We start from the raw sequence: 26,231 nt of genomic DNA, 5'->3' as shown, positions 1-26,231 counted from the left end.
ACCTCGTTAAAGTTTAGCCCTAGGATGGTTTTTGTTCAGGAACCTAATGCCTTCTATCCTTTTCCCATTTTTAAATCCCTGTTATGTGTTGTTGAATGGTATTGGATTTTCATTAGCATCTGTTTGTAGGAGCTTGGACATTTTAATACTAGCAGACATATAGTCTTTAGTGAGTTTGGGCTCAATGGAAACTCTTGAGTCCTTGAGGGGATTTTCTGTTCCGAGGTCATACGATGGGCAACTAACTAACTTCGTGACCTGCAGAAAGTCCACCCTTTGAGAGAATCCTAAAACAACTTTGGTATATGACTTTGGCTGCCCTTTAGAGAAGGAAATCTTCCATCCTTACCTGGTCTGGCCTACATGCGACTCCACACCCACAGCAATGTGGCTGACTCCTAAACATCCTCTGAAATGGCCTACCAAGCCACTCAGTTGTATCAAACCAATAAAAACTCATGAAGGAATGCAACCAGATGGACCACCTGGCCTCAACCTAAGCACTGCAAACGACAACGGCAAATTCAGTCCTGTTGATCCTGCAAAGTCCTCCTTACTAACATCTTGGGGTTCGTGCAAAAGTTGGGTGAGCTGTGTCACAGACTAATCAAGCAACAGCCTGACACAGTCATCCTCACAGAATCATACCTTACAGACAACGTCCCAGACACCACCATCAACATCCCTGCATACGTCTTGTCCCACCGGCAGGACAGGCCCAGCAGAGGTGGTGGCACAGTGGTATACAGTGGGGAGGGGGTTACCCTGGGAGTCCTCAACACCGACTCTGAACCCCATGGAAGTCTAATGGCATCAGGTCAAACATGGGCAAGGAAACCTTCTGCTGATTACCACGTACCGTCCTCTCTCAGCTGATGAATCAGTGCTCCTCCACGTTGAACACTACATGGAGGAAGTACTGAGGGTGGCAAGGGCGCAGAATGTACTCCGAGTGGGGGACTTCAATTATCCATCACCAGGAGTGGCTCGGTAGCACCACTACTGACCGAGCTGGTTGAGTCCTTAAGGACACAGCTGCTAGACTGGGTCTGCCTCAGGTGGTGAGGGAACCAACAAGAGGGAAAAACATGGTCTCCTCTACATTGGAGACACCAAACGCAGACTGGGTGACCGCTTTCAGGAACACTTTCAGTCTGTCCGCAAGCATGACCCAGACCTCCCTGTCGCTTGCCATTTCAACACTCCACCCTGCTCTCATGCCCACATGTCCGTCCTTGGCTTGCTGCAATGTTCCAGTGAAGCTCAACGCAAACTGGAGGAACAGCACCTCATCTTCCAACTAGGCACTTTACAGCCTTCCAGACTGAATATTGAGTTCAACAATTTTAGATCATGAACTCTCTCCTCCCTCCCCACCCCCTTTCCGATCCCCCTTTTTCCAACGTTATAATTTTTCTACACTATATTTTTTTCTTTTCCCTCCTATTTTAAAATTTATTTCGATCTATTGTTTCATCTCCACCTTTTAGCCCATTTAGATCCCTTCCCCCCACCTCACCCACACTAGGGCCATCTGCCACTAGCTTGTCCTGCTTGCTATCCTTAATGTCCCCATTAGCACATCCTTTAGATAATATCACCACCATCAACACCCCTTTGTCCTTTTGTCTATGACATCTTTCGCAGTCTCTTCTTGGCCTCCACCTATCACTGGCCCTCTCTCGAGCTCTCCTGTCCCACCCACTTCTACCAGCTTATATTTCATCTCATTTCTATATGTCTTAGTTCCGACGAAGGATCATACGGATTCGAAACGTCAACTGTATCCCTCTCTGCAGATGCTGTCAGACCTGCTAAGTTTTTCCAGGTATTTTTGTTTTTGTTCTAGAGGGAAAAACATACTTGGCTTCATCCTCACCAACCTGCCTGCTGCAGATGCATCTTTAAGAATCGTTAAGAGTGACCACCAGTCCTTGTGGAGATGAAGTCCGGTCTTTACAATGAGGACACCCTCCATCGTGTTGTGTGGCACAACCGTCGTGCTAAATGGGATAGATTTTGAACAAATCTAGCAACTCAAAACCGGGCAACCATGAGGCACTGTGGGCCATCAGCAGCAGCAGAATTGTACTTAACCACAATCTGTAACCTCATGGCCCAGCATATCCGCCACCCTACCATTACCACCAAGCCAGGGTATTAACCCTGGTTCAATGAAGAATGCAGGAGGGCATGGCAGGTGCAGCACAAGGCATACCTAACAACAAGGTGTCAACCTGGTGAAGCAACAACACAGGACTACTTGCGTGCCAAACAGCATAAGCAGCAAGTGATAGACAGAACTAAGCGATTCCATAACCAACGGATCAGATCTAAGCCATACAGTCCTGCCACATCCAGTCCATGAAAGTGGAACAATGCACTGGAGCAGTCGTCTCCACAAATATCTCCATCTTCAATGATGGGGGAGCCAAGCACATCAGTGCAAAAGATAAGGCTGAAGCACTTGCTACAATCTTCGGCCAGAAATGCCGAGTGGATGATCCACCTTGGCCTCCTCCAAAGGTCCCCAGACTCACAGATGCCAGTCTTCAGCCAAGTCAATTCACTCCACACGACATCAAGAAACGGCTGAAGGCACTGGATAGCGCAAAGGTTATGGGCCCTGACAATATTCTGGCAATAGTACTGAAGACTTGTGCTCCAGAATTTGCTGTGTCCTAGCCAAGTTGTTCCAGCGCAGCTACAACACTGGCATCTACCCAGCTATGTGGAAAATTGCCCAGATATGTTCTGTACACAAAAATCGGGCCAATTACCACCCCATCATCTGCTCTCGATCATCAGTAAAGTGATGGAAGAGGTCGTCAACAGTGCTATCAAGCCACTTGCTTAGCAATAACCTGCTCAGACACTCAGTTTGGATTCTGCCAGGGCCACTCAGCTCCTGACCTCATTACAGCCTTGGTTCAAACATAGACAAAAGAGCTGAACTCCCGAGGTGAGGTGAGAGTGACTGCCCTTGACATCAGGGCAGCATTTGACCAATTGTGGCATCAAGGAGCCCGAGCAAAACTGGAGTCAATGGGAATCAGGGGGGAAACTCTCCACAGATTGGGGTCATACTTAGCACAAAAGAAGATGGCTCTGGTTGTTGGAGGTCAATAATCACTGCTCCAGGACATCACTGCAGGAGTTCCTTAGGCCCAACCATCTTCTGCTTCATCAATGACCTTGCCTCCATCATAAGGTCAGAAGTGGGGATGTTCGCTGATGATTGCACAATGTTCAGCTCCATTCACGACTCCTCAGAAGCTGAAGCAGTCCATGTCCAAATGCAGCAAGACCTGGACAACATCCAGGTTTGAGCTGACAAGTGGCAAGTAACATTCGCGCCACACAAGTGTCAGGCAATGATCATCTCAAACAAGAGAAAATCTAACCATCACCCCTTGACATTCCATGGCATTACCATCGCTGAATCTCCCACTATCAACATCCTGGGGGTTACCATTGACCAGAAACTGAACTGGGTTAGCCATACAAATACTGTGGCTACAAGAGCAGGTCAGAGGCTAGGAATCCTGCGGTGAGTAACTCACCTCCTGACCCCCACAAAACCTGTCCACAATCTACAAGGCACAAGTCAGGAGTGTGATGGAATACTCTCCACTTGACTGGATGAGTGCAGCTCCAACAACACTCAAGAAGCTTGACACCATCCAGGACGAAGTAGCCTGCTTTACTAGCACCTCATCCACAAATATTCACTCCCTCCACCACCGACACACAATAGCAATACCATCTACAAGATGCACTGCAGGAACTCACCAAGGCTCCTTAGACAGCACCTTCCAAACCCACTACCACTACCATTTAGAAGGACAAGAGCAGCAGATACATGGGTACACCACCACCTGGAAGTTCCAATCCAAACCACTCACCACATGGACTGCAGCAGTTCAAGAAGGCAGCTCACCATCACCTTCTCAAGGGCAATTAGGGGTGGGCAATAATTGCTGGCACAGCCAACGAAGCCCACATCCCTTAAATGCATAAAAAAAAGTAGTGAAGATGTCGTCTTCATCAGGCCTGCAACATGTGTTTTTCAGAACAAGCTAATCATGTGAATTATGAACTATTCTTTTTGCTTAAAACCTGTAAACGTGCACTATTCTCTTCAACTGTGCTTTCCTCAAGTGTATTCGCATATGTGAGAGGCTGTGTGAATGAGTGGCATAGCGTTAGATTTCAGGGTGAGTGCATAAATAAGCAACACCCTTTATTTAAACCCACAATCAGCTTGCTGCTGGTTATTCAAATTGTCCAAACACTCAGGGGTTAAAAAAACACATACATATCTTCCTATCAAAAGCTTACTAAGTATAGACAGTTGTTAAGGAAATAGAGATTTCAGCAGTTCTCTCTCATCCTGTCCGTGACATAGCATATTATTCAAACTAATACTCCCTTCAAACTGCTTCATGTGCCAATTGTTTTACCACTAACAATTTGATCTTTGCGGCACCACTCAACCCTAATGCCTTTTACATCAGCTCATGTACTCTCATTAGGCAGGACTGGAAGCAAGTAAATGGAATTACTTTATTAAGCAAATGGCAACTAATCCAACCAAAGCAACTACAGGCCCATTATCCCAATACAATACAGGTACAATAATGCAATCTATTGTGGGATCTTGCTATGCATGAACTGGTTGCCCATTTAAGGGTTAGAAGGCATGCCTAGATTGCAAGGACATGAACTAGCCTACACTGATTTAAAAGGGAAGACCTTTGCTGACAGACAACTGCCTCTTTTGAGGAGGTTGCAAACTAAATAGTGAATCTTCCCATGCTATAAGTTTATTCAGGTTTTCAGAATGCAGTAGACGTGAAAAGCTTCTGATTAAGGTAAAGCCACACATCTCCAGGTTGGAAGATGGGGCTAAATGACAAACTGGCTAAAAAATAAAAATCAATAATGTTAATTTTGCAAATGTTGTGACAATTGAGTGCATGCTCTAGTTGTGATTAAGAGCAGCTGATACTAATTGGGGAATGGTTAGTGAACGTATATAAGAACCAGTTTCCACCTGTGTAGGGGAGAAACTGTATGGAACGGAAAAGTAATCTGCACTTACGTTATACTCTATTTTGTGAATAAAACTATGTTGAAGACAGCCTGGCTCTGGCTTCTTCCTTTACCAGATGCCTTCTGAGAGGGGTAAGAAAGAATGCACATCAGGATGCACTGTCAGACTGAGGGAGGAATTGTGCCGGCTGTGGCATTAAAACAACAAATGCTTGGACCCATGTTGATTCTAATCCACGTGAGTTGCCGAGATGCTGAAAGCAAGTATGGTGCAAAATTTTCTGACAGGAAACTGGGAAGCAGCAGAGACAGAGGATGCAGCTAAAAATTATATAAGGGTTTAGATCTACTGTGTAACTGAACTGACAAATGCCAAATGAACTAACAGTGCATAGATCAAAAAACCTGTCCGAGATGTACATGAATGGAATTGAGTCAAATTGGCACCGGAAGACTTTAAAGAGACCTGGGAGTAGGCATATCACTTTCAACATCTGCCCAATGTGGTGAAGCAATTAAAAGCTAACATATATAGGCAATGCAAGAGAGGAAATTTCCAGTAGAATTTTTCAATGCAAGATCAGATCATACTTAGCATAGTGTTCAGTTCTGATCACCATGCCACTAAAAGATACAGGTACATTGCAAAGGAATATCACTCTCCCAGATGGAAAGGTTTGAGAAGCATAACGCTGACAGCCAAGTTAGCAGACAAGTAAAGTGTATCAAGATAGATAAAACAAACTCAGATTATTTCTCCAAAGTGCTCAACTTTTATTTTATGTTCCTTAATGTCAAATTTCACATTCTTTAAAATCTTCGCAGGTTAATGTGCTGACAATTTTGGCAGCATCATTACTACACAACCTCACTTTCTTCTCTTTTCTCAGCACTCAGACATTAAATAGCAAGAGTTTTGATAGCTATTGAAACCATGTTATTGTGTAAAATGCAAGCTATGCCATGAGCAGAAAGGAGAAAGAGAGAAGAGATCTGACTGGCTTCTGTGTCAATCAAACTTTTCCATAGGCTGATGTTGTTGAAGGTTGAAATGTCATACTTGCCCATAGTAGTTGCGACAGAAGGAAAGGGAGAAAATAGCCAGTCATTAGCGTACTTAGCGCAGTCAAATTACTATAACATTTTATTTTTACAATTTAATGCCATAGTGTTCAAAAGGTCTAATGGAATGCTGATCTTCCTACCTAGAGTACTAAAATACAAAGGGATAGAAATCATGCCTAAGCTAAACAAAGCCCTGGTTAGACTAAAAACATTTTGAGGCATCACACCTTAGGAAGAATATATTGGCCTTGGAGCCAGGAACATAAAAACAGATTGTAAGGCTTTTATAAGTATATAAAAAGGAAGAGAGTAGCTAAAGTAAATATTGGTACCCTAGAGACAGAAGTTATTGTGGGGAATGAGGAATTGGCAGATATGTTGAACAAATATTTTCTGTCCGTCTTCACAGATGACACAAATTACATATCAGAAATAGAGGATGACAAATGGGCTAATAAGAGCGAGGAACTGAAGGCAATTAAAATCAGAGAAAAGATATTGGAGAAATTTAAGAGACTAAAGCTGACAAATCCCCAGGACCTGACAGCCTACATCCTCAGGTTCTATAAAGAGCTGCTGCAGAGATAGTGGATGCAATAGTTATGTTTTTCCAAAATTCCCCAGGTTCTAGAACAATCTCAGTAAATTGGAAGTTAGCAAACTATTCAAGAGAGGAGGGAGAGGGGAAACAGGGGACTACAGGCCAGTTAGTCCTACATCAGTCATCAGGAACATGCTGGAACCTATTATTAAGGAAGACACTGAGAGGTTGAGGATTCTAAATCAAGGGGCCACAGTCTCAGGATAAGGGGCCAATCATTTAGGGCTCAGATAAGGAGAAATGTCTTCACTCAAAGGGTTGTGAATCTTTGCAATTCTCTACCCCAGAGGGTTGTACATGCTTCATTGTTGAATATTTTTAAAACTGAGACAGATTTTTGGTCCCTCAGGTAATTAAGGTATGTGGGGAGCGGGTGGGAAAGAGAATTTAAGGCCAATGGTTGTATGAAATGGCAGGCTCGAGGGTCCCTATGGTCTATTCCTGCTCCTATCGCTTATATTCTTATGTATGTGAACAGGCACAACAGGCTCATTGTTCCCTAAGGAAGAAAACAAACTAGATTTTAAAAATGGAAAATTACTGAAGTTTTGGACTACGTCTGTTGCAACATTCCCTGTCAAGTCAAATTCAACTCTTTCCAGGCTACTAGTGCAGATATTTGAACTGACAGTTTCCTTTCAGAAAATAAAGGTTTAATATATCTCAATCCTTCACAAGTTCTCAGCATATATCATTTTAAGAAGTTAAGTGGGGATACAATAAGACCAACTTACCAAAGTGATAGCCAGGTGCATGACTCTCTCATGCTGATCAATATAATAGACACTGTCTTGATACCACCTGTCACAATGCAGATAGTTGTACATGCCAAAAACACACATATGGTCCAGGGTGTACTGATCCTCTCGAAGTTTCACTTCAGCTACGGCTAAAAAAAAATAAATCAAAGGCATGATCAGATTAACCAACAACTCAAAGACAAATGTTTTGCCACACTCAAGAGACTTCATTGCTAGCTGGCTGCTAAACTGAATTCTTTTAACATCTGAATCAGAATCATTCACCTCAACAAAATGCAAAAGCAGAAAAAAAATATCAATATCTTTGAGGCAGAAAAATCAGTACAATTAGTCTACGCTTACACCTTGAGGTCATGAAAGGTAATATATAAATGCAAGTATTTCTTTCTACGCTTACAGGCAGTTTATTGCATGCATTAGTATTCACTATGCATAAGCAGCAGGGTTTGCTAAAGGCAAAGCTTATGGCCAGCACACACTGTTGAAAACAAGACGATTTGAACATATTTAAAATTTTGGCTCGATACTTTCTCTTTTGCTCTGTGTTCCAAGTATGCAGATTTTATACACTATCTGAAATTATACTTCATGGCAAAGACATTTCTGTTTATTTATTTAAATATAAAGTTAGTGACTTCCAAGGATCTTAGTTTAATATTAATTTGATTTCTGCAACTATCATATTTCAGGATTTCACCCATAGTTTTTTTTTAAACAGTAAGACAGGAGTACAGACACATAGACATCACCTCAAATCCTCTCAACCTTCACTTAAAAGATGCTCCATATTTCCACTTGTGTTAAGGCAGTGGAGTGAGATGCATTAGCCTTGACCTTAAAGCCTAGGTGTCACTGTATTCCATTCCAACACCAGCTCACTTGATTGATCATTTTACAACACACACATCTTTTCCTTGGTGTCAATTTCCTTCCTGTCCTCTCTTCCAAAAGTGTCAATGTTTCAGTTTTATAGAGGCCATCCACTTGACCGCGAATAACAGCTAAGCCAAGATCCTGCTTTCATCCAATGTCTGGGCACACGCTTTTTCCGCACAAAATACTGGAAGGTGATAATTAAAGAATGCAGGCAGGTTTTGATCTTTCTCTCATCCAAGGTGTCTGAGGAGGAATCACATCATCATATCTGCTCCTCTTGTTGAACAGTTACACAGGTATACATAGGATAAATGGCACAGAAACAGGCCATTCAGCACAACCAGTCCATGTCGGTGTTTATGTACCCCACGAGCCTCCTCCCATTTTTCTTCATCGAAATCCATCATCGTAACCCTCTATTCCCTTCTCCCTCGTATGCTTGTCTAGCTCTCTTTAAATATATCTATACTATTCACTTCAACCACTCTCTGTGGGAGCGGGTTCCATAATATAACCACTCTTTGCATAAAGAAGTTTCTTCTGAATTCCTTATTGGATTTCTTGGCGACTATCTTCTATTGATGGCCTCTGGCTTTGCTCTTCCGAAAAGAGGGAGCGTTCTCTCCGTATCCACATTGCACTGTTAACAAAGCACAAATCAGGATTTTCTAGAACACACAGCGTAGTAATGTAGAAGATTGGTTGTTGCCTTTTTAACTAAGCAATCATGAAGACTTCACTCCATTTTAATTTATGTTTCATGTTCTTTATAAGGTCCATTGATTTTTTTTTAAATGACCAAATGACAGCCATTATGGTAGAAAAATCATATGACTTAGCAAATGAAAATTATAAATTCATCCATGCCCGGTATTTATAAGAAAGAAAGAAGGACTTGCATTTCATAGCACCTTTCAAAACCTCAGGATGTCCCATTTACAGCCAATGAAATACTTTTGGAAGCGTAGTTACTGTTGTAATGTAGGAAACACAGCAGTCAATTTGAGCACAGCAAGCTCCTACACACATCAATGTGATAATGAGCTAACAATCTGCATTATTAGTGATGCTGACAAAGGGATAAATACCGACCAATATATCAGAGAGCAACTCCCCTGCTCATCGAATAGCGCCGTGGGATCTTTTACCCCCATCTGAGAGGATAAAAGGGGGCCTACATTTAACGTTGCATCTGAAAGGCAGCACCTCTGACAGTGCCTCTCCCTCGGTATTGCACTGGGGTTGGCAACTTGGATTATGGTCTCAAGTGGAATTTGAACTCAAGATTCTGACTCAGAGGCGAGAATGCAACCCACTGAACCACAGCTGACAAGTATTAAACAATTCCTACACAAAATGTTGCATTAGAACTCTGGCTGTACATATTACGGTATTTCAATTAATCAAGTCGAGACAGATTACACTAACCTTCTAATATCCCCTTAGCTTTAAATACACTTATTGACTAAAAAATGTTTTGCTTTTGTTAAAGCCAATCATATACTGGTTCTTTTTGTGTTTCTAGGTAATCTCTCAAGCTACTTTTTCAGTAAATTACAGTAGGATTCACATACTTTCCAAGGTGATAACACCAATACTTACTGCTCAATACTGTTACTGTTGCAATACAGCTACAACACTGGCATCTATCCAACACTGTGGAAAATTGCCCAGGTATGTCCTGTCCACAAAAAGCAAGACAAATCCAATCTAACCAATTACTGCCCCATCAATCTACTCTCAATCATCAGCAAAGTGATGGAAGATGTTGTCGACGGTGCTATCAAGCAGCACTTATTGAGCAATAATCTGCTCACTGATGCTGAGTTTGAATTCTGCCAGGACCACTTGGTTTCAGGCCTCATTACAACTTTGGTCCAAACATGGAGAGAAGAACTGAATGTCATCAGAAGTGACGTAAGAGTGACAGCCCTTAACATCAAGGCAGCATTTGACTGACTGTGGTATCAAGGAGTCCTTACAAATTTTAAGTCAATGGGAATCGGGGGGAAACTCTCCGCTGGTTGGAGTCATACCTAAAGGAAGATGGTTGTGGTTGATGGAAGCTAATCTTCTTAGTCCCAGGACATCGCTGCAGGAGTTCTTCAGGGGACTGTCCTACGCCCAATCATCATCAGCTGCTTCATCAATGACCTTTCTTCCGTCATACAGCTAAAACTATGGATGTTTGCTGATGATTTCACAATGTCCAGAATCATCCGTGGCTCCTCAGATAAGAGGAAGCTGTTGTGCCTCCATGCAGCAAAATCTGGACAACATTCAGGGCTGACAAGTGACAAGTAACATTCATATCACACAGGTGCCAAGCAATGGCCAGCTCCAACAAGACTCCTTAGACAGTACCTTCCAAACCCAAGACCTCTACCACCTAGAAGGACAAAGGCAGCAGGCGCATAGGTATACCACCACCTATTTCCCTGCAAGCCACATCCTCCTGACTTGGAAATAAATATATTGCCCTTCCTTCATTGTCGCTGGGTCAAAATCCTGGAACTCCCTCCCTAACAGCACTGTGGGTGTACCTACACCACATGGACTGCAGCAGTTCAAGGAGGCAGCTCACCACCGCCTTCTCAAAGGTAATTAGGGATGGGCAATAAATGCTGGCCTTACCACTGACGCTTAGATCCCAAAAATTAAAACATCACTAATAAAACAGGTTTTTTGTTCATTATCACCTTGCTGTTTGTGGGAGTTTACAGTGAGCGAATTGGCTGCCGTGGTTTCAACATTATCTTCTGCAGTGACAAAAAGCATATGTACCACTTGAAGAGGACAGCCTTGAGAATTCCAAAGGTATTAGGAAAATTCAAGGTCTGCACTCTCTCCCTTCCCCCATCAAAATAAAGTAGAGAACTTTTCATTCACTTGGGATCAATGATTAAATAAAACTCCTCAGGCTCTGTTTCAAATTGATCTTTTACAGCATATATCATGCTGATAAGTAACAAGTACTACAGTAATCAGCACTAATCAGCAGAAAGCTACAACTTAAAAGCTGTATTAATGAAATGCCTAAAGCTTCAGGGTACAAAGCACCTTCTGCAAAGATATCCAGGCATTTACAACTAATTTTTACTCAGTAACCTTTACAAAATTAAAACTAAAATGATATAAAGGTGGTGAAGCAATTTCAGTAAAGGTGCCAAACCCTTTTCGTGACCTATCTGCTTTGAAAGGTGTGCGTTGAATATAGAAACTGTGCTCCTCTCCGCAGATGCTGTCAGACCTGCTGAGTTTTTCCAGGTATTTTTGTTTTTGTTTTGGATTTCCAGCATCTGCAGCTTTTTGCTTTTATAGAAAGACTTGCATTTATATAAAGCCTTTCATGAGTTCAAAATATCTCAAAACACTCTACAGCCAACTAAGTTCTTTTGAAGTGTAGCTATCATTGTACATAATGTAAGAAACACAACAGTCCATTTGTGCGTGGCAAGTTCCCACAAACAACAACTTGATCATTTATTTTTGTGATGTTGATTGAGGAATAGACATTGGTCAAGGCATCGGGGGGAACTCCACTGCTTTTCTTCAAAATAGTGCTTTGGGATCTTTTACATCCACCTGAGAGAGCAGGTGAGGCCTCAGTTTAACGTTTCATCAAAACGATGGCCCACTGCATAAAGTTAGTGATGGGCAGTGGCTTTGAAAATCAAAGCAAGGAGAACCACTCCTGCTACTTCTAGCCCACGAGAATTTTAGCCAGGAGTAATTTTCTAAACTTACTTTGGCTTCTTCCAACTACTTTTATCTTACGTTGTGGCTTGGCTGTCGAGATTCACACTGGTCATGCCTCCCCCATCTCACTGTGAAAATGACAATCTGGCACCCACTACAGCATTGGGCCTGATATTTCAATCTCAATGGGACCCTGGTTTGCCGGCAACAAGAACTTCAGCCAACTTCAAAGCCGGAGCAAATACGATGGCGTAATGCGGGAACAGGCCAGTCAATGGGCTCGGCCTGATCTTAACTGTCACCATCCCACCAAACACGCCATTCCCACAGGGTGAAAGGGGGATGAAAACCAAGCCCATGGTGTTAAGGGGTTGGAGACTGTTGTGGATAGGATAGGAAGTGAGCTAGGGGCTAGACACCCTGCTTCATTTAGAAGAGAAGGGATGATTGATGTCAGGATTTAGTGACTGACATCAAGAACAGAAATACCTACAAGTCACTGCATGAACCGGACTGGAGACCCAATAACATAACATTCATAATCTAAATCACAATTATACAGGATAAGCCATCACTCGCATTTTGTCCAGTAAAATCATATTACAAAACTTGAAGCTGACATTTAAAATGAATTCTTCATTGATATAGGACATCAACAAACAAACAAAAGGTGCATTGATTTCCTGTAATCAAACATGCCAGTCCAGCCCTCCACTAATGTACTTTTGCTGAAGACAATCATCTTTATCAAATGGATTTAGAACACTTCAAAGAGAGAAAACACTTTTTTTAAATGTAGGTTCCATCTTTAATTTATTGGACACTACCGTTGCAGAGTTTCTGTCATTCAGCTTTAGCAATTTTGTTGTGAGCTGTTTTATTAGGGAGTATATTCTATTAAATGCTCTGTTTGCCTCAAGGTAACTTGTAGTTGGGAGCTATTTAGTGAATTGGAGAGTCTTTAAAAGAAAGACAGGACAGTGCCAGCTCTGGGCAGTTTGTGTCTGTCATATTTGTCCTTCTGGCTGAACAAAGCCTACAGTAATCTCAATGACACTGATTGAATTATTACTAGAGGCACAGTAGTTCTGCTGGATACAACATGAAGCTCACCATTCTTTACAGCTTGGAGAGAACCTAACCCGCCAAAATTCACAAACAAGACAAGCCGTAACATCAAGTGTGGATGCCAAGTATCTATGACCTTGTACATACGTAGCAGAGATTGCGCTGCATACTGCTGACATTTTTGTAGTTGATTGGCTCAAATTTAATATTCATACAAAAATGAATATAAAATGTTCTAATTTATGAATGTAATAAGTGTGGCTCAGGAAATCACTCTAAATGTCTCTTAACACATCTTTCAGAGACTTGTCTAGCTTTGATAAGGCAGAGGGCTTGGAGTGGGTTTGGGAAAGATGGAGGGAGTAAAGTTAATCAGAGCACTTGGGATCAGCACATTAAGGAAAGAAGGAACAGGATTGCTGTTCTCAGGTGGGGCCTGTGAGGGAGAGAAAAAGTGAATCCTAGTCCTAAAGTGAAGCTGCACTGGAGAAAGTGGTGTGGAGCCAAACCACCCAGAACATGTCTTTGAAGGAGAAGGTGGACCTCAGCTGGAGATCTGACTGCCCTACGAGGAAGGGAGCTAAATGCACAGCTGGAACTGAAGCAGTCAAAGCAGGTATGGAAATAAGAGGGAGCAAAACTGCAGCCCTCAGCTTGGGCAGAAGGAGAGGGGAGAGCTTGTTTTGGGGCAATGAAGGAGCAGGAAAATATGGGCCAAACCACAGAGGGATGTACATAGGCCTTTGATCTTCTGCTCATCTGGAGGCCTCACCTTAGCCTGAGCATGGATTATGAAGCATAGGTCTCCCTGCTCCTGTCTGCTCACTGAGAAGATCATAGCCAGGCTTAAGGCTGTTAGTAAAGCTCAGTGCAATCATCAACAGCCAGTCATAGAATGTAAAAGGATAGTCGTTGGGAGTCATTAGAAGGTGGTTCAGTTACATTAATGGTTAAGTTTGTGATTTTTGTTTTAAATTATTGAACTTGTGTCTATCATGTTGTTTTTAAGGAGTATAGTGGTGAGTGAAGATCTGTCATGGTGGCTGACTATTGGAAATTTTGTGTGCATTAATCGGTATAGAGAGAATGTCTCATTGCATTCTTCCACTGAGGGAAGCTTTTTGGGGGGTGAGTGGAGAAGAAGAAAGATTTTGAGAGAGAAAAAAATAAATATTTATTAAAAACAGATAAAAAAGGCAATGCAAACTTAATCAATGAGGAAACAAAAAAATGACACTTGCAATATTGCAGCTTTAAAACGTACAAGGTTTGCAATAATCAAAAAATCCCCAGAATCAAGTTGAAAAAAGCACTTTAAAACAAATTAAAATTCATTGTAGCAACCCTACATTTCAATATAATTCAGTAGAACCTGCCCTAGTAACAGGTTTGGCTATTTCTTCCACAGGAAAGGGAGAAAAAGCTATTACAATCTTTACTGTGCCTCTGTGCATAATGAAAATGTCTATCAGACAGCCCTTTCACATTATGGCTCCTGAGAGAGCAAGAGAAACAGATGATTTTCCTGCGCCACTTCCCCATATTTTAGATTTGAGATCTGCTGTTGGCTTCCTCTGGGCCCTCTAGAGGTCGATTGAGTGCAGAAAGCAGAGTTCTACATAGAATCCTCAAATTGTTTAATAGTTTACTTCCAATCAGTTAGATTTTGATACTAGTTCGGTACACTTACTAGCCAGGGTTCTGACAGTACATGGCAGAGCTTGAAAGAATCAGCTTCTTCTGCAGCCACAGAATAGGATCATTTCCAATTCAGGAGTGCAGTCAGGTGAGCAAGACTTGACTCAACAGCACTCTGGCAGAGCAAACACATCTAGAGGTATAGAAAGGTCGCTTTTTTTTACTCCTAGCACATAACTTCATTGACACCAGCAGCCCCCAAGTGGATTTTCTTCATGAGAACTGGCAAGCTGTTCGGCTGTGGAAGCACACCAGGCCTGATAACATCTTTTTTGGCAGCCATATATATGCAAGTTTCAGAAATTCACCGGATAGCAAACAAGCAAAGGAAACCCTGGTTGATTTTCCCCTGCCCTGTTCAAGGACAGCAGAAGGATTTTCTATACATTGGACACAAGGGTTTCAACTCTCCTCATTTCACTTCACTTCCTTTCAGCAATAGCTAGACCTTTGTTTCTCTCCAATACTTCAACTGACAGAGGACAGAGATATAAAATAATTGGCAAAAGAACCAAAATGGAGATGAGAATTTTTTTTACACAGTGAATTGTTATGGAGTGGGCTGTCTGAAAGCCTGGTGGAAGCAAATCAATAATATCTTTCAAGAGAAAACTGGATAAATACTTGAAGTGGAAAAATTAGCAAGGATGTGGAGAAATAAGCAGGCGTAGTGGCACTACTTGGTAACTCTTTCAAAGAGCTGGCACAGGCACAATGGGCCGAATGGCCTCCTTCTGTGCTCTATAATTAGGCTTGATCACAACCTCAAACTGTTCTACTGAAGGCACAGGAATTAAGAGTGGAGGATAGGTGCCATGAAAAGTGCAGGAAGGGATTTTTAATACCAACACGGAGTAAAGTGAGTAAAGAAAGGACAGATGTAAAGGGAAAAATAGAGATAGAAGAATCTTTGCAAAGAAAAAATATCAAAATTTGAAGGACAGTGATCTTCCAGCATTTCACACTTGCACGTTTCAATCAGATGTGAGATATAGCTGGCTGTCCCAACAGAGTGTAAATCACCATGAGTTTTTTAATCTGCTGTCCTGTCACCCGTCTCTAAGGATGCACAACTGTTAACAGCTGATGACCCAAACTCCACCTGGCACATTCCTGTCTGATTAATTCCACAATTCTGCCAGTATAAAATTCCTCATAGGCTTGCCAGCAACTGATGGTTATTTTGTGGAAATGAGGGAAATTATGCCATTTTATCGGTTCAAACAAAACAGACAAGCGTAAACAGGACCAGTGTACGTGCTGAATAGCAAGGATTAAGCACTAAGTACTGCAGCCCATTAACAATTCCCGCACCCCGTACCGATGGGATTGATTAGGCAATTTGCTGACAAATGCAACAGGATAAAGCAACTAATCAAAGCTAAGTGGAGTGCCTGCAAATCAGCATCCTGCTAAAACAGTGCATCAGTCTGCAAAAATCAGTCCCCAGTGGGCTGTCAAACCAAAACAGGCATCCCACTTATTCATTTCCTTTCAGTGGCTGGTATTATATTAATAATCAAGATGAGGAAGGAAAACCTTTTGTAATCAAAGTGTCAAGTCAAACTGCACCGCAGTATCTGGTCACAGGAGCAACCCCATTACTAATTGTGGCCAGTGCACTCTCACATACCCAGACCTTTCCAGAATCAGGACTAGAAAGACTAGGCTTAAATCAAGAAATGTATGTCCCTCTTTACAACTAAAAGTGTGCCTGTGCATGGTGTGTGAATATGTGTGTCAGTGTCAGCATATGCACAAGTGCCAGTGTGTGCACCTCTATGCATGTGTGAGCTTGTGTGCTTTTGTGAGGGTGTTTAGTTTGTGCGGTTGTTTTATATGCATGTAATATTTATTCTGTGGGGCTATAAATTTTAAATCAATTGTGTTTTTTGATCAGCCAGTTGCTTGACACAGACAAAAATCCATCACCATGATGAAGTCTTTCTGAAAAAAGCTACCGAGGAATCCACTCTAACAAAAGGATATACAATGTACATTCTCTCTTGTACAGGCTTAAACCCAAAGATTTTACACAGGGGTTAGCATCAGCCAACAGTAACATAACAGCTATCGGTAGAGTTTAACCAACAATGGGGCCAGTATTGAAATTAGGAGAGAGCATTACGATTTAAATATTCATAGCACTGGAGGAATTTTTGATTCTACGCAAACCCAAAACTTTCTTTTTAAATTTTAAATTTAGCATCTGGAGCATGGGCTGCATTCGTAAGGGGAAAAAAAAAGAGTTCCCATTTAATTATCACTGTGCTAAAGGATCTTCCAAGGAACTTCTTTATTTTTTATTTTTATTTTTGTCTTGGATTTCCAGCATCCGCAGTTTTTTGCTTTTATCTTCCAAGGAACTGTTGCTCTGATTTTGAAATTGAAATACTCCCTCCCATCGGCAGCTCAGGCAACAATAACCTGTATTTATATAATACCTTTAATGTAGTAAAGTACCCCAAGATGCTTTAACAGCAGCGATTATCGAACAAAATCTGACACTAAGCTAGTGGGGTATTAGGGCAGGGACCAAAAACATGCTCAAAGGGGTAGGTTTTAAGGTTGACTTAAAGAAGATAACTAAAGGTGGAGAGGTTTAAACAGGGATTGCCAGAGTTTAGGACTGGGCAGCTGAAAGCATGGCCAAAGATGCAGTGACTAAAATTAGGGATGCTCAAGAAGTCAACATTAGAGTGCAGATATCTTGTAGGGTTGTGGGGCCGAAGGAGATCGGAGCTAGGGAGGGGCAAGGCCACTGAGGGATTTGAAAACAAGGATGACGATTCTAAAATCAAGGCATTGCTCAACCAGGAGCCAATACAGGTCATGCTGATCGGTAAACAGAACTTGATGTGAGTTAGGACACGAGCAGCAGAGTTTTGGATGAGCTCAAGTTTACAGAAGGGTAGAATGTGGGAGGTCAGCCAGGAGTGCAATGTAATAGTCAAGTCTAGAGTTAAAAAAAGCAGATGAGGGTTTCAGTAACAGATGAGCTGAGGTAGAGAGGGAATCAGGTGATATTATTGGAAATAGGCAGTCTTAGTGATGATGCAAATGTGTGGTTGGAAGCTCATCTTGGGGTCAAATATGAGGCCAATGTTCCAAGCGGTCTGTTCAGCATCAGTTACCAGAGAGCGGAATGGAGTCAGTGGCTAGGGAACAGAGTTTGTGGCAGAAACCAAAGACAATGTGGCTTTGGTCTTCTGAATAGTTAGTTGGAGGAAATTTCTGCTCATCCAGTACTGGACTTCAGACAAGCAAGCTGACAATTTAAAAACAGTTGAGAAAGGTGGGGGTGAGGTAAAGCTGGGTGTAAATCATTTGGAAACTGATGCTGTGTTTTCGGATGGTGTTACCAAGGGACAGCACATAGATGCAAAATAGGAAGGAGATAAGGATCCTTGGGAGATACCAGAGGTAACAGTGCAGGAGCAGGGAGATAAGACATTGCAGGTGACTTTCTGGCTATGACTTAACAGATAAGATTAGAACCAGGTAAGTACAGTGCCAACCAGCTGACGACAATGGAGAGGTGTTGCAGGCTGGTGTACACAGATCATTAAAATGAGGGAGTATTGAGCAGCATACATTTACTAGAATGATACCCAAGGCTCCAAGAGTTAAATTACAAGGAGAGATTACAAAAACTAGGTTTGTATTCCCTGGAATTTAAATTAAGGCGTGATTTTATCAAAGTTTTCATGATATGACGAAGAGGAACTGAAAGGGTAATTACAGAGAAACTATTTCCATTGGTTGGCGAGTATAGAACAAAGAAGCATAGTCTAAAAATTAGCGTACTCCTCCACACACATAGGGTGGTAAAGTTTGGAACTCTCTTCTGCAAACAGCAATTGATGCTAGATTAATTGTTCATTTTAAATCTGAGATTGATAGATTTTTGTTAACGAAAGGTATAAGGAATACAGAACAAGGCAGGTATATGCAGTTAGGTCACACACCAGCCATGACTTCATTGAACATCGGGACAGACTCAGGGGGCTAAATGACTGACTCTTGTTCTTGTGTTCTTATGGTGTGGTCAACCATGTCATGGGCTACATACAGGTCAAAAAGGATGAGAATGGACAGTTTACCTTTGTCACAGCCACACATGATGTAATCTGTGACTTGGATAAGAGCTGTTTCAGAACAGTAACAGGGCCAGAAACCTGATTGAAGGAATTCAAACATGGAGTTCTGAGAAAGATTGGCAAGGATTTGGGAGGTGACAACACATTCAAGGGCTTTGGAAAGGAAAAGGAGGTTGGAGAAGGGCAGTCATTTACAAGGACAGAGGGGTCATGGGTTGGTTCTTTCTGAGGAGAGAGGTGATGATGGCAGATTTGAAGTGGGTCAGAATCTGAGGAGAGAATTGTTGACAATGTCAACTAACATGGATTCCAGGAAGGGAAGATGGGTGGTCAGTAATTTAGAGGAAATAGGGTTGAGGGAGCAGGTAATGGGTCTCATGGACAAGATAAGTTCGAGAGGGCATGAGGGGAGATAAGAGAGAAACTTGAGAAAGCTGCAAGTTCAGTGTTAGGGCAGTGGGGAGCCTTAGAGGAATTTTGGCAAGGTGACCTAGTGGATGGGAGGGACGTGGCAGAGGCAGCTAATCGGGTGGTCCCAATTTTAGTGACAAAGCAGACCACAAGCTCCTCACATTTGTTATTGGAGGAGAGGGTGGAGGAGACAGGGGAGAGAGATTTAAGAATCCAGTTTGCAGTACAGAAAAGAAGCCGGGGGCTATCTTTGCATTCCAGGATGGTCCTGGAATGCTGAGCAGTTTTAGTTGATGGGCACAAGACCTGATAGTGCTCTCTGGCCAGTCACATCTGGCACTGAATGGCTAAAGTAGCTGTCCACACAAACCTCTCAAATCTCCACACCTTGAACTTAAGGGAATGGAGACAAGGGCCATACTGGGATGGTGGCAGGAACAGCCAGGGTAAGAGTGAGTAATAACTTTAATGGGGGGGCTAGGGCATCAAAGGTGGAGGTGAGCCGTGGCTGACCAGATTGGTAGCTGCAGAAATGTTGTGGTGAATGGGGGACCAAAGGTCAAACAGTTGGAAGTTTGGAAGTACATTTACAAGTGAATTGAGAGATTTTTTCTTCACAGAAGTAGAAACAGAAGCGAGTGGGAGGGTGATGTGAATGAAGGGCAATACAAGGAAGAAATCAGAGGTGGCCTTCTCTGTGACTGATACAATGGGAATAGTCAGGCCACATGAGATGGAAAGTCAGGAGGTGGCCATGACTATGGGTTGGGGGTTTATATAGAGGGAGAGATTAAGGGTAGATAGGAGTGAACTCAGAGGAGATAGAACGCATCCGGAGCACATAGCTCCTGCTGACTGCCTTTGGTCTGTTGAATGCAAGGGATCTTGACGGAGACTTGGTTAATTTAAAAGTAACAGGATTTCAGAGCTTTGATTGCTGATTTACAATGTTTTGGCTAAAAGTTTTCTGGATTCAACATGCTCGCTCCGTGCCTAAGCCACACAGTTATGACAACACTGCGTTTTTAAAAATAGTTAAAAAGAAAGTTTGAAGGTGGGGGGGGCGGTGGCGTTGGTGGGAAACTGACAGAGTACCTTAATCGGCATAAGAATTGAACTGCAGAAGTTGAATTTACTGCTGCAATGTATATTGTTTCATTGTGTCTCTTCTCTCAACATCTTGAAGTACTGCATCAAACGTTTAAGAGTTATTTGATGCTGTACCAAAATGCTGAGAAACCTTTTTTGCAGCAGCATCCAAGTTTTGAGTCTTCACAGGCCACTTATGTGCATACAATGGAAACCCACCAGTGTGCGCGCATATATATCCTACTGCTGAAGCAGATCTTTGTGCTCTGTTTAGGATTTATCCAACAACAAGGCAACAATACTAATGTTCTCTCCAAATCTCTTGGCCCACAAATCTCAAACAGGACTAGCTAACAAGCTAGACATTTAAGCAAAAATAGAAAACCACAGGCCATAGCTTGTGCACCCCAGCTCTAATGGAAATTAATTTGGGAACCATGGTTAAAATTTTGTTTGTTTGGCAAGGCAAGTTTTAGATCCAACACTAGCTGGGGAGGAGGAAAAGGAGAGGGAAGGAAAATGACAAAGAAAAATTATCAAGGACGAGATAAAATAAAAAGATCAAAATAGATAAGGAATCAGTCCCCTTAAAACTACATTTATATCCCAAATTCAGCAGGAATAAGTCACAATGTGCATTTACAGTTCACGAACACCAATCAGGCATCAAAGGTGAGCCCCAGCTATCCCACATTTTTGATACAATCATTGAATCTTACAGCATATGCAAGCCACTTCAGCCAATCCTGCCTGTGCTAGCTCTTTGACAGAGCTATCCAAATAGTACCATTCCCCCATAGCCTTGCAAATTTTCCCCTCCAAGTATACATCCTATTTCCTTTCCACAGTCCATATTGATTCTGCTTCCACCACCCTTTCTGGAAATGCTTCTAGAACACAGCAGCATGCCGCCCAAAGAATTCTCATCCTACCTCTTGATTCTTTTGCCAATTATCTTAAATCTGCAACTTCTGGTAAGAAATTACAGAATTACTGTTCTTTTTTTAAAAAAATTACATTCTAAAGATAATAGTTATTGGTTGCAATATCGCATTATTAGCAACTCTACAGCAGGAACAATTTCAGTCAAGGCATACTGCTGTTCAAAAATACTGCATTCTTATTTCAAGACCACGCACACCACACTGTGTTCATTCATGGTACTGTATTCTCAGGATCTGGTCACAAAGCTTCTATGCCTGACAATGGCTGGCACAATAAAGAAAAACAAAATACTTGGATTTATATAACGCCCTTGTAAGACTTCCCAAAGCCCTATACAACCAATGAAGCACTTTTGAAGGAACTGCTGGTTGAGGGATAAATATTGGCTAGAACACCAGACAGAAATTCCATGCTCTTCTTTGAAATAGTTCCATTGGATCTCTTACATGCTCCTGAGGTGGTACCTCTGACAGTGTAGCACTCCGAGTGTTGCACTGGGAATGCCAGTGTAGACTACATGCTGTAGGACTCAAATCCAGGACCCTATGAATCAGAAATGCCAAGTATTTTTCTCACATCGCTACTGACAGGTGGATACTGGTGCAACAGAACATTTCCATTCCTTCCCATGGATCTCTTTGCTCATCTGTCTCTCCCTCTCTTCCAGTTTATCTATTTGTCTCTCTCCTTTCAGACTGTTAGTCTTGGCCCAGTATTTGCACTCTCCCTGCTGTGTGAAGGTTGTGGGATCTATATTGCAGAAGTATAGAGCGAGCATTTTGTAATGCCAAGGAGAAAAAAAATCAGTTGTGCCAAATCCAAAAGGGTTATTCAGAATAGAATATTTACATGTCATTCAGTCAACAACACGTGCGTGGATGTACAAATTAGCTTTGAACACTGAAGTAAAACGGAATATATTTGAGTTGTGTTACTGACATTTGCTGAAATTGTGTCAAACAAGAATGATTGATGAAAAGTTCCTTGAACCAGCACAAGAAAGGAAAGCAGCTGATTTAAGTGAGGAAATTACAATCTGTGGCCACATTCATTAGGAAGCGACAACAGTTGTTTGGATTGTTACCATTTGAAATACTGTGAAACTGCAAATGTATTAATATGATATATCTCATAGCACCTAGGATTTAAAACAGGCAAAGATGTTTACCAATGTATACTGTATCGTCTCTTTAAACTTGTCACTTTTTCCAAGGCTCACTGACACTTTAATATTTAATCAGCAGCTGATGTGAAGTGCCTGAGCATGAAGGAAGTTGCCAACTGGTCTTAGCCAGCATGCAGTCTATTCACCTCAGCAGCTCAGCATGAGGACTACGGCACAAACAGGCCATTCAGCCCAACTGGTATACAGTTTATGCTCTTCATGAACCTCCTCCCATCCCTCTTTTACCTAGCCCTATCAGCAGATCCTGCTAAAACCTGCTAGGCCTGCTGAGGTTTGCCAGCATTTTCTGTTTTTGTTCCATGTTGTTCTTTCACACAATGCTACCCTTTTTCTGCTATAATCACATTTTGCTTTCTTATCTTTACACCACTATTAGCACCTTTTTTAGTACTAACCATTACCATTAACAATCCCTTTGCCCTCTTGTTCATGACATCTTTGTCAATCCTACCTATCACTGGCCTTCTATCCAGCTCCACCTGCCCCACCCCCCTTAAACAGTATAAATTACATCAGATTTCCACTTCTATTCAGCTCTGAAGAAGGGTCATACAGACTCAAAACGTTAACTTTGTTTTTTTCTCTCTCCACAGTTGCTGAGTTTTTCCAGCATTTTCTGTTTTTATTTCAGATTGCCAGCATCTGCAGTATCTTGCTTTTATCCACATCCTTACAATTGGATAACAACATTGTGCATTTATATACCATCTTTAACATAGTAAAACATCCCAATGCACTTCACAGGAGGTTTATGGGACAAAATTGGACACCAAGCCACATAAAGAGATAATCAGCCATGTGACAAAACGCTGAGTCAAAGAGATAGGTTTTAAGGATAGATCTAAAGGAGGAGAGAGAGGTAGAGGGGCAGAGAAGTTGAGGGAGGGAATTCCAGAGTTTAGGGCCCAAGCAGCTGAAGGCACAGCCACCAATGGTGGAGTGTTTCAAATTGAGAATGCTTTGTGGAGTGCAGATATCTAGGGGGATTGTGAAGGCAAAGGAGATTACAGAGGTTGGGAGGGGGCGAGGCAACAAATCGATTTGTAAACCAGGATGAGAATTTTAAAATTGTGACATTGTTTGATCAAGAGCCAATGTAGGTCAGCAAACACAGGGGGCTATGGCCAAACAGGGCTTGGGTGCAAGTCAGGGCACAAGCAGCAGTGTTGTGAAAGACCTCAAGTTTGCAGTACCTTACTGAAGGCTTTTTAAGAATCAAATATATTGTATATTTGCTTAAGGCAAGTCAAGCATGACCTTCCCATTTGAATTTAATAAGATCAACAATACATACTTCCAGGTACATCATTTTTCATGTTTAAAATTAACGGCTTTACATGTGTTCTTGAGTCAATTATACACAATTTTAAAAGACAGATTTAAATCTACATAAAGATATATATCTAGGTGGAGACTTTGACACAGCTTTTGACACTGTCCAGCATGATACCCTACGGAAGGCACTTACAGACTCTGGTGTACCCAAACATTTTGCGTCGCTAATACAAGAGCTAACAGAAATGCTTCAGGAGTCATCTGAGTTGGTGATGGGCATACAAACCAATTGCAGTTTGAAACGGAGTCAAGCAGGGGTATTTTCTGTCACTAATGCTGTGGGAGAGAAGATAATGAGAATGGTGCAGGAAGAGTTACTAGAGAGATGTGGCCATATCATAAAAGGTCATAGCATATGGAATCTTAGTATGCAGACGATGCCACGCTCATAGCCAGAACAAAGGAACAGCGAGAGACTATGGCAGGCCTAGTCAAAAAGCACAGTGAAATCTTTTGGACTGAACATAAGTGAGACAAAGACCAATGTTACAGCTCTAAATGGCAATGGAAAAGTCAAGATTGGAAACACAGAGATAGAGGCAGTGGACAAATTCCAGTACCTTGGCTCAATGATAAACACCAAAGGTAAATCCAAGAATGAAACCCAGGTTAGATTAGCTACGGCAAGAGTGGTGACCAGTGATTTAAGTAGTATCTGGAAGTCCAAAAGCATCAGCATGAAGCTGAAAAATGTCTAGTCAAGTCACCGGTGTGGAGTGTTACACTCTAGGAATGTGAGAGTTGGACTCTGAAGAAAAAAGATGAGGGGAGGAGGACAGCTTTTGAAATGTGGGTTTGGTGGAGGATGCTCAGATTCAGCTGGATGGACAGAATGACCGATGAGTGGGTTAGATTAAAAGTTCTAGAATCAAAATGGTTGCTAAATACAGTTAGAGAGCGAAAGATAGCCAAGTACAGGCATTGGAAACAAAGACCTGACAGCCTTGTCCTGGCAACTATTGAAGGAAAAATTGAGGATAAAAGGAAAGGAAGAAGAAAAATCGAATGGGTGGATAACACTGCGACATGGACTGAGGGAGGCTTGAAGAAAGCCAGAGAAGAAGACAAAGCCAACAGCCCCAGCTAAGGCTATGATGACAATGAACAAACGAACAAGAGACTATGACCCCATTCCCTTCATTAATAATTTAGATCAATCACACTTAAGAGTAAAAATGTTTTGCTAACATAAATTTAAATTTACCTTTCAGTAATTTCATTTTCTGTCCTGTGTTCTACAGACCTGATCTGCCTTGGAGTTAAAGCTCTGGGTTTATTATTTCTCTGCCATTCAATACTTTATGTATGTCAGTGAAGCCTTCTTTCTGGATTTGTGCTTAATGCTTAATCTTTCATTGCAGTTCACTGCCTCTCCACTTGTGCTCATTCTTGTTCCAGAATTTCACAGGGACCACATGTGCAGCCCGACCAGTCCATTGCTAACCCTTTTGGTAAAACATCAATGGGGATGACAGATGTCATCAACAGTAATTAACAAAAGTTAACAAAGTGCTCCTCGTTACAGAGGCGCAAATAATAAACTGCAAATTATAAATAAATTAAAGGAAACTTATCAAATTCAAGCATAATGTTCCAGGTGCCCACAATAAACTCCAGTCCCTCCAGTGCCCCCAGTGGCAGAAGACTGCCAGCATTCCAGCAAACAGGCATGCTCACTCTCCAGGGACACGCAGGCATGAAAATAACCAGTCCTTCGCTTTGCAGGTTTCTACTGCACTCGTCTGGCTATGGATTCAACCATTTGTTCTTTTTAATTCACAAAGTTGAGAAGTGACAAATATACTTCTGTTCCCAGGTCCATGTTCACTCTTCAATCTTTCTTCCGCTGTGTGACACTTCCCATTTGGCTTCATTAACATGTTTGTTTACCCAATTACACATCTGAGTTTTTTGGCAGGAAACTACTGAAGTATCCATTTCAAAAGCTCTTAAGATTATACTTTTGCTAATTATACTGCAGGACAGACCTTTATCTTTGACTTGGCAAAACATGTCTGCAAGGTCCTTCAGATTTTTTATTGCAAAATACAGCAGCACCGTGATAGAGGCCAGCAAGGACACACAATTAAAGTGGTTGACAAAAGAATTAGGAGAGTTGAGGCTATTTCTTAAACACAACAAGTTATGATGACCTGGAGTACACAATTTGAAAGGGTGGTGGACGTAGATTCAATAATAACTTTCAAAAGGGAATTGGATAAATACTTGAAAAGGAAAGTGTGCAGGACAATGGGAGAAGTAGCAGGGGAGACAGTAAATGAATAGCTCTTTCAAAGAGTGAACATTGGCATGATGGGTCAAATGGCCTCATCCTGTGCTGT

The 26,231-nt window shown here is 41.9% G+C and overlaps 1 protein-coding gene across 2 annotated transcripts in view; it reads right to left on the bottom strand.

Moving 5' to 3' along the window:
* Nucleotides 1-26,231, bottom strand: part of nudcd1 (NudC domain containing 1) — a 107,086-nt gene that overhangs the window by 75,454 nt on the left and 5,401 nt on the right. Inside the window, exon 2 of one of the 2 annotated variants that reach the window (XM_078539817.1) lies at nt 7,456-7,610. The exons of the other annotated variant lie outside the window; for it this stretch is intronic. Coding sequence (XP_078395943.1) covers nt 7,456-7,610 — 155 coding nt within the window. The remainder of the gene's footprint in view (nt 1-7,455; nt 7,611-26,231) is intronic. 2 annotated transcript variants of the gene reach the window in all.

Source organism: Cetorhinus maximus, chromosome 4 (assembly GCF_964194155.1).
Source record: "Cetorhinus maximus chromosome 4, sCetMax3.hap1.1, whole genome shotgun sequence".
In the NCBI taxonomy this organism is placed as follows: Eukaryota; Metazoa; Chordata; class Chondrichthyes; order Lamniformes; family Cetorhinidae; genus Cetorhinus; species Cetorhinus maximus.
This window is presented reverse-complemented; position numbering and strand designations above follow the sequence as displayed.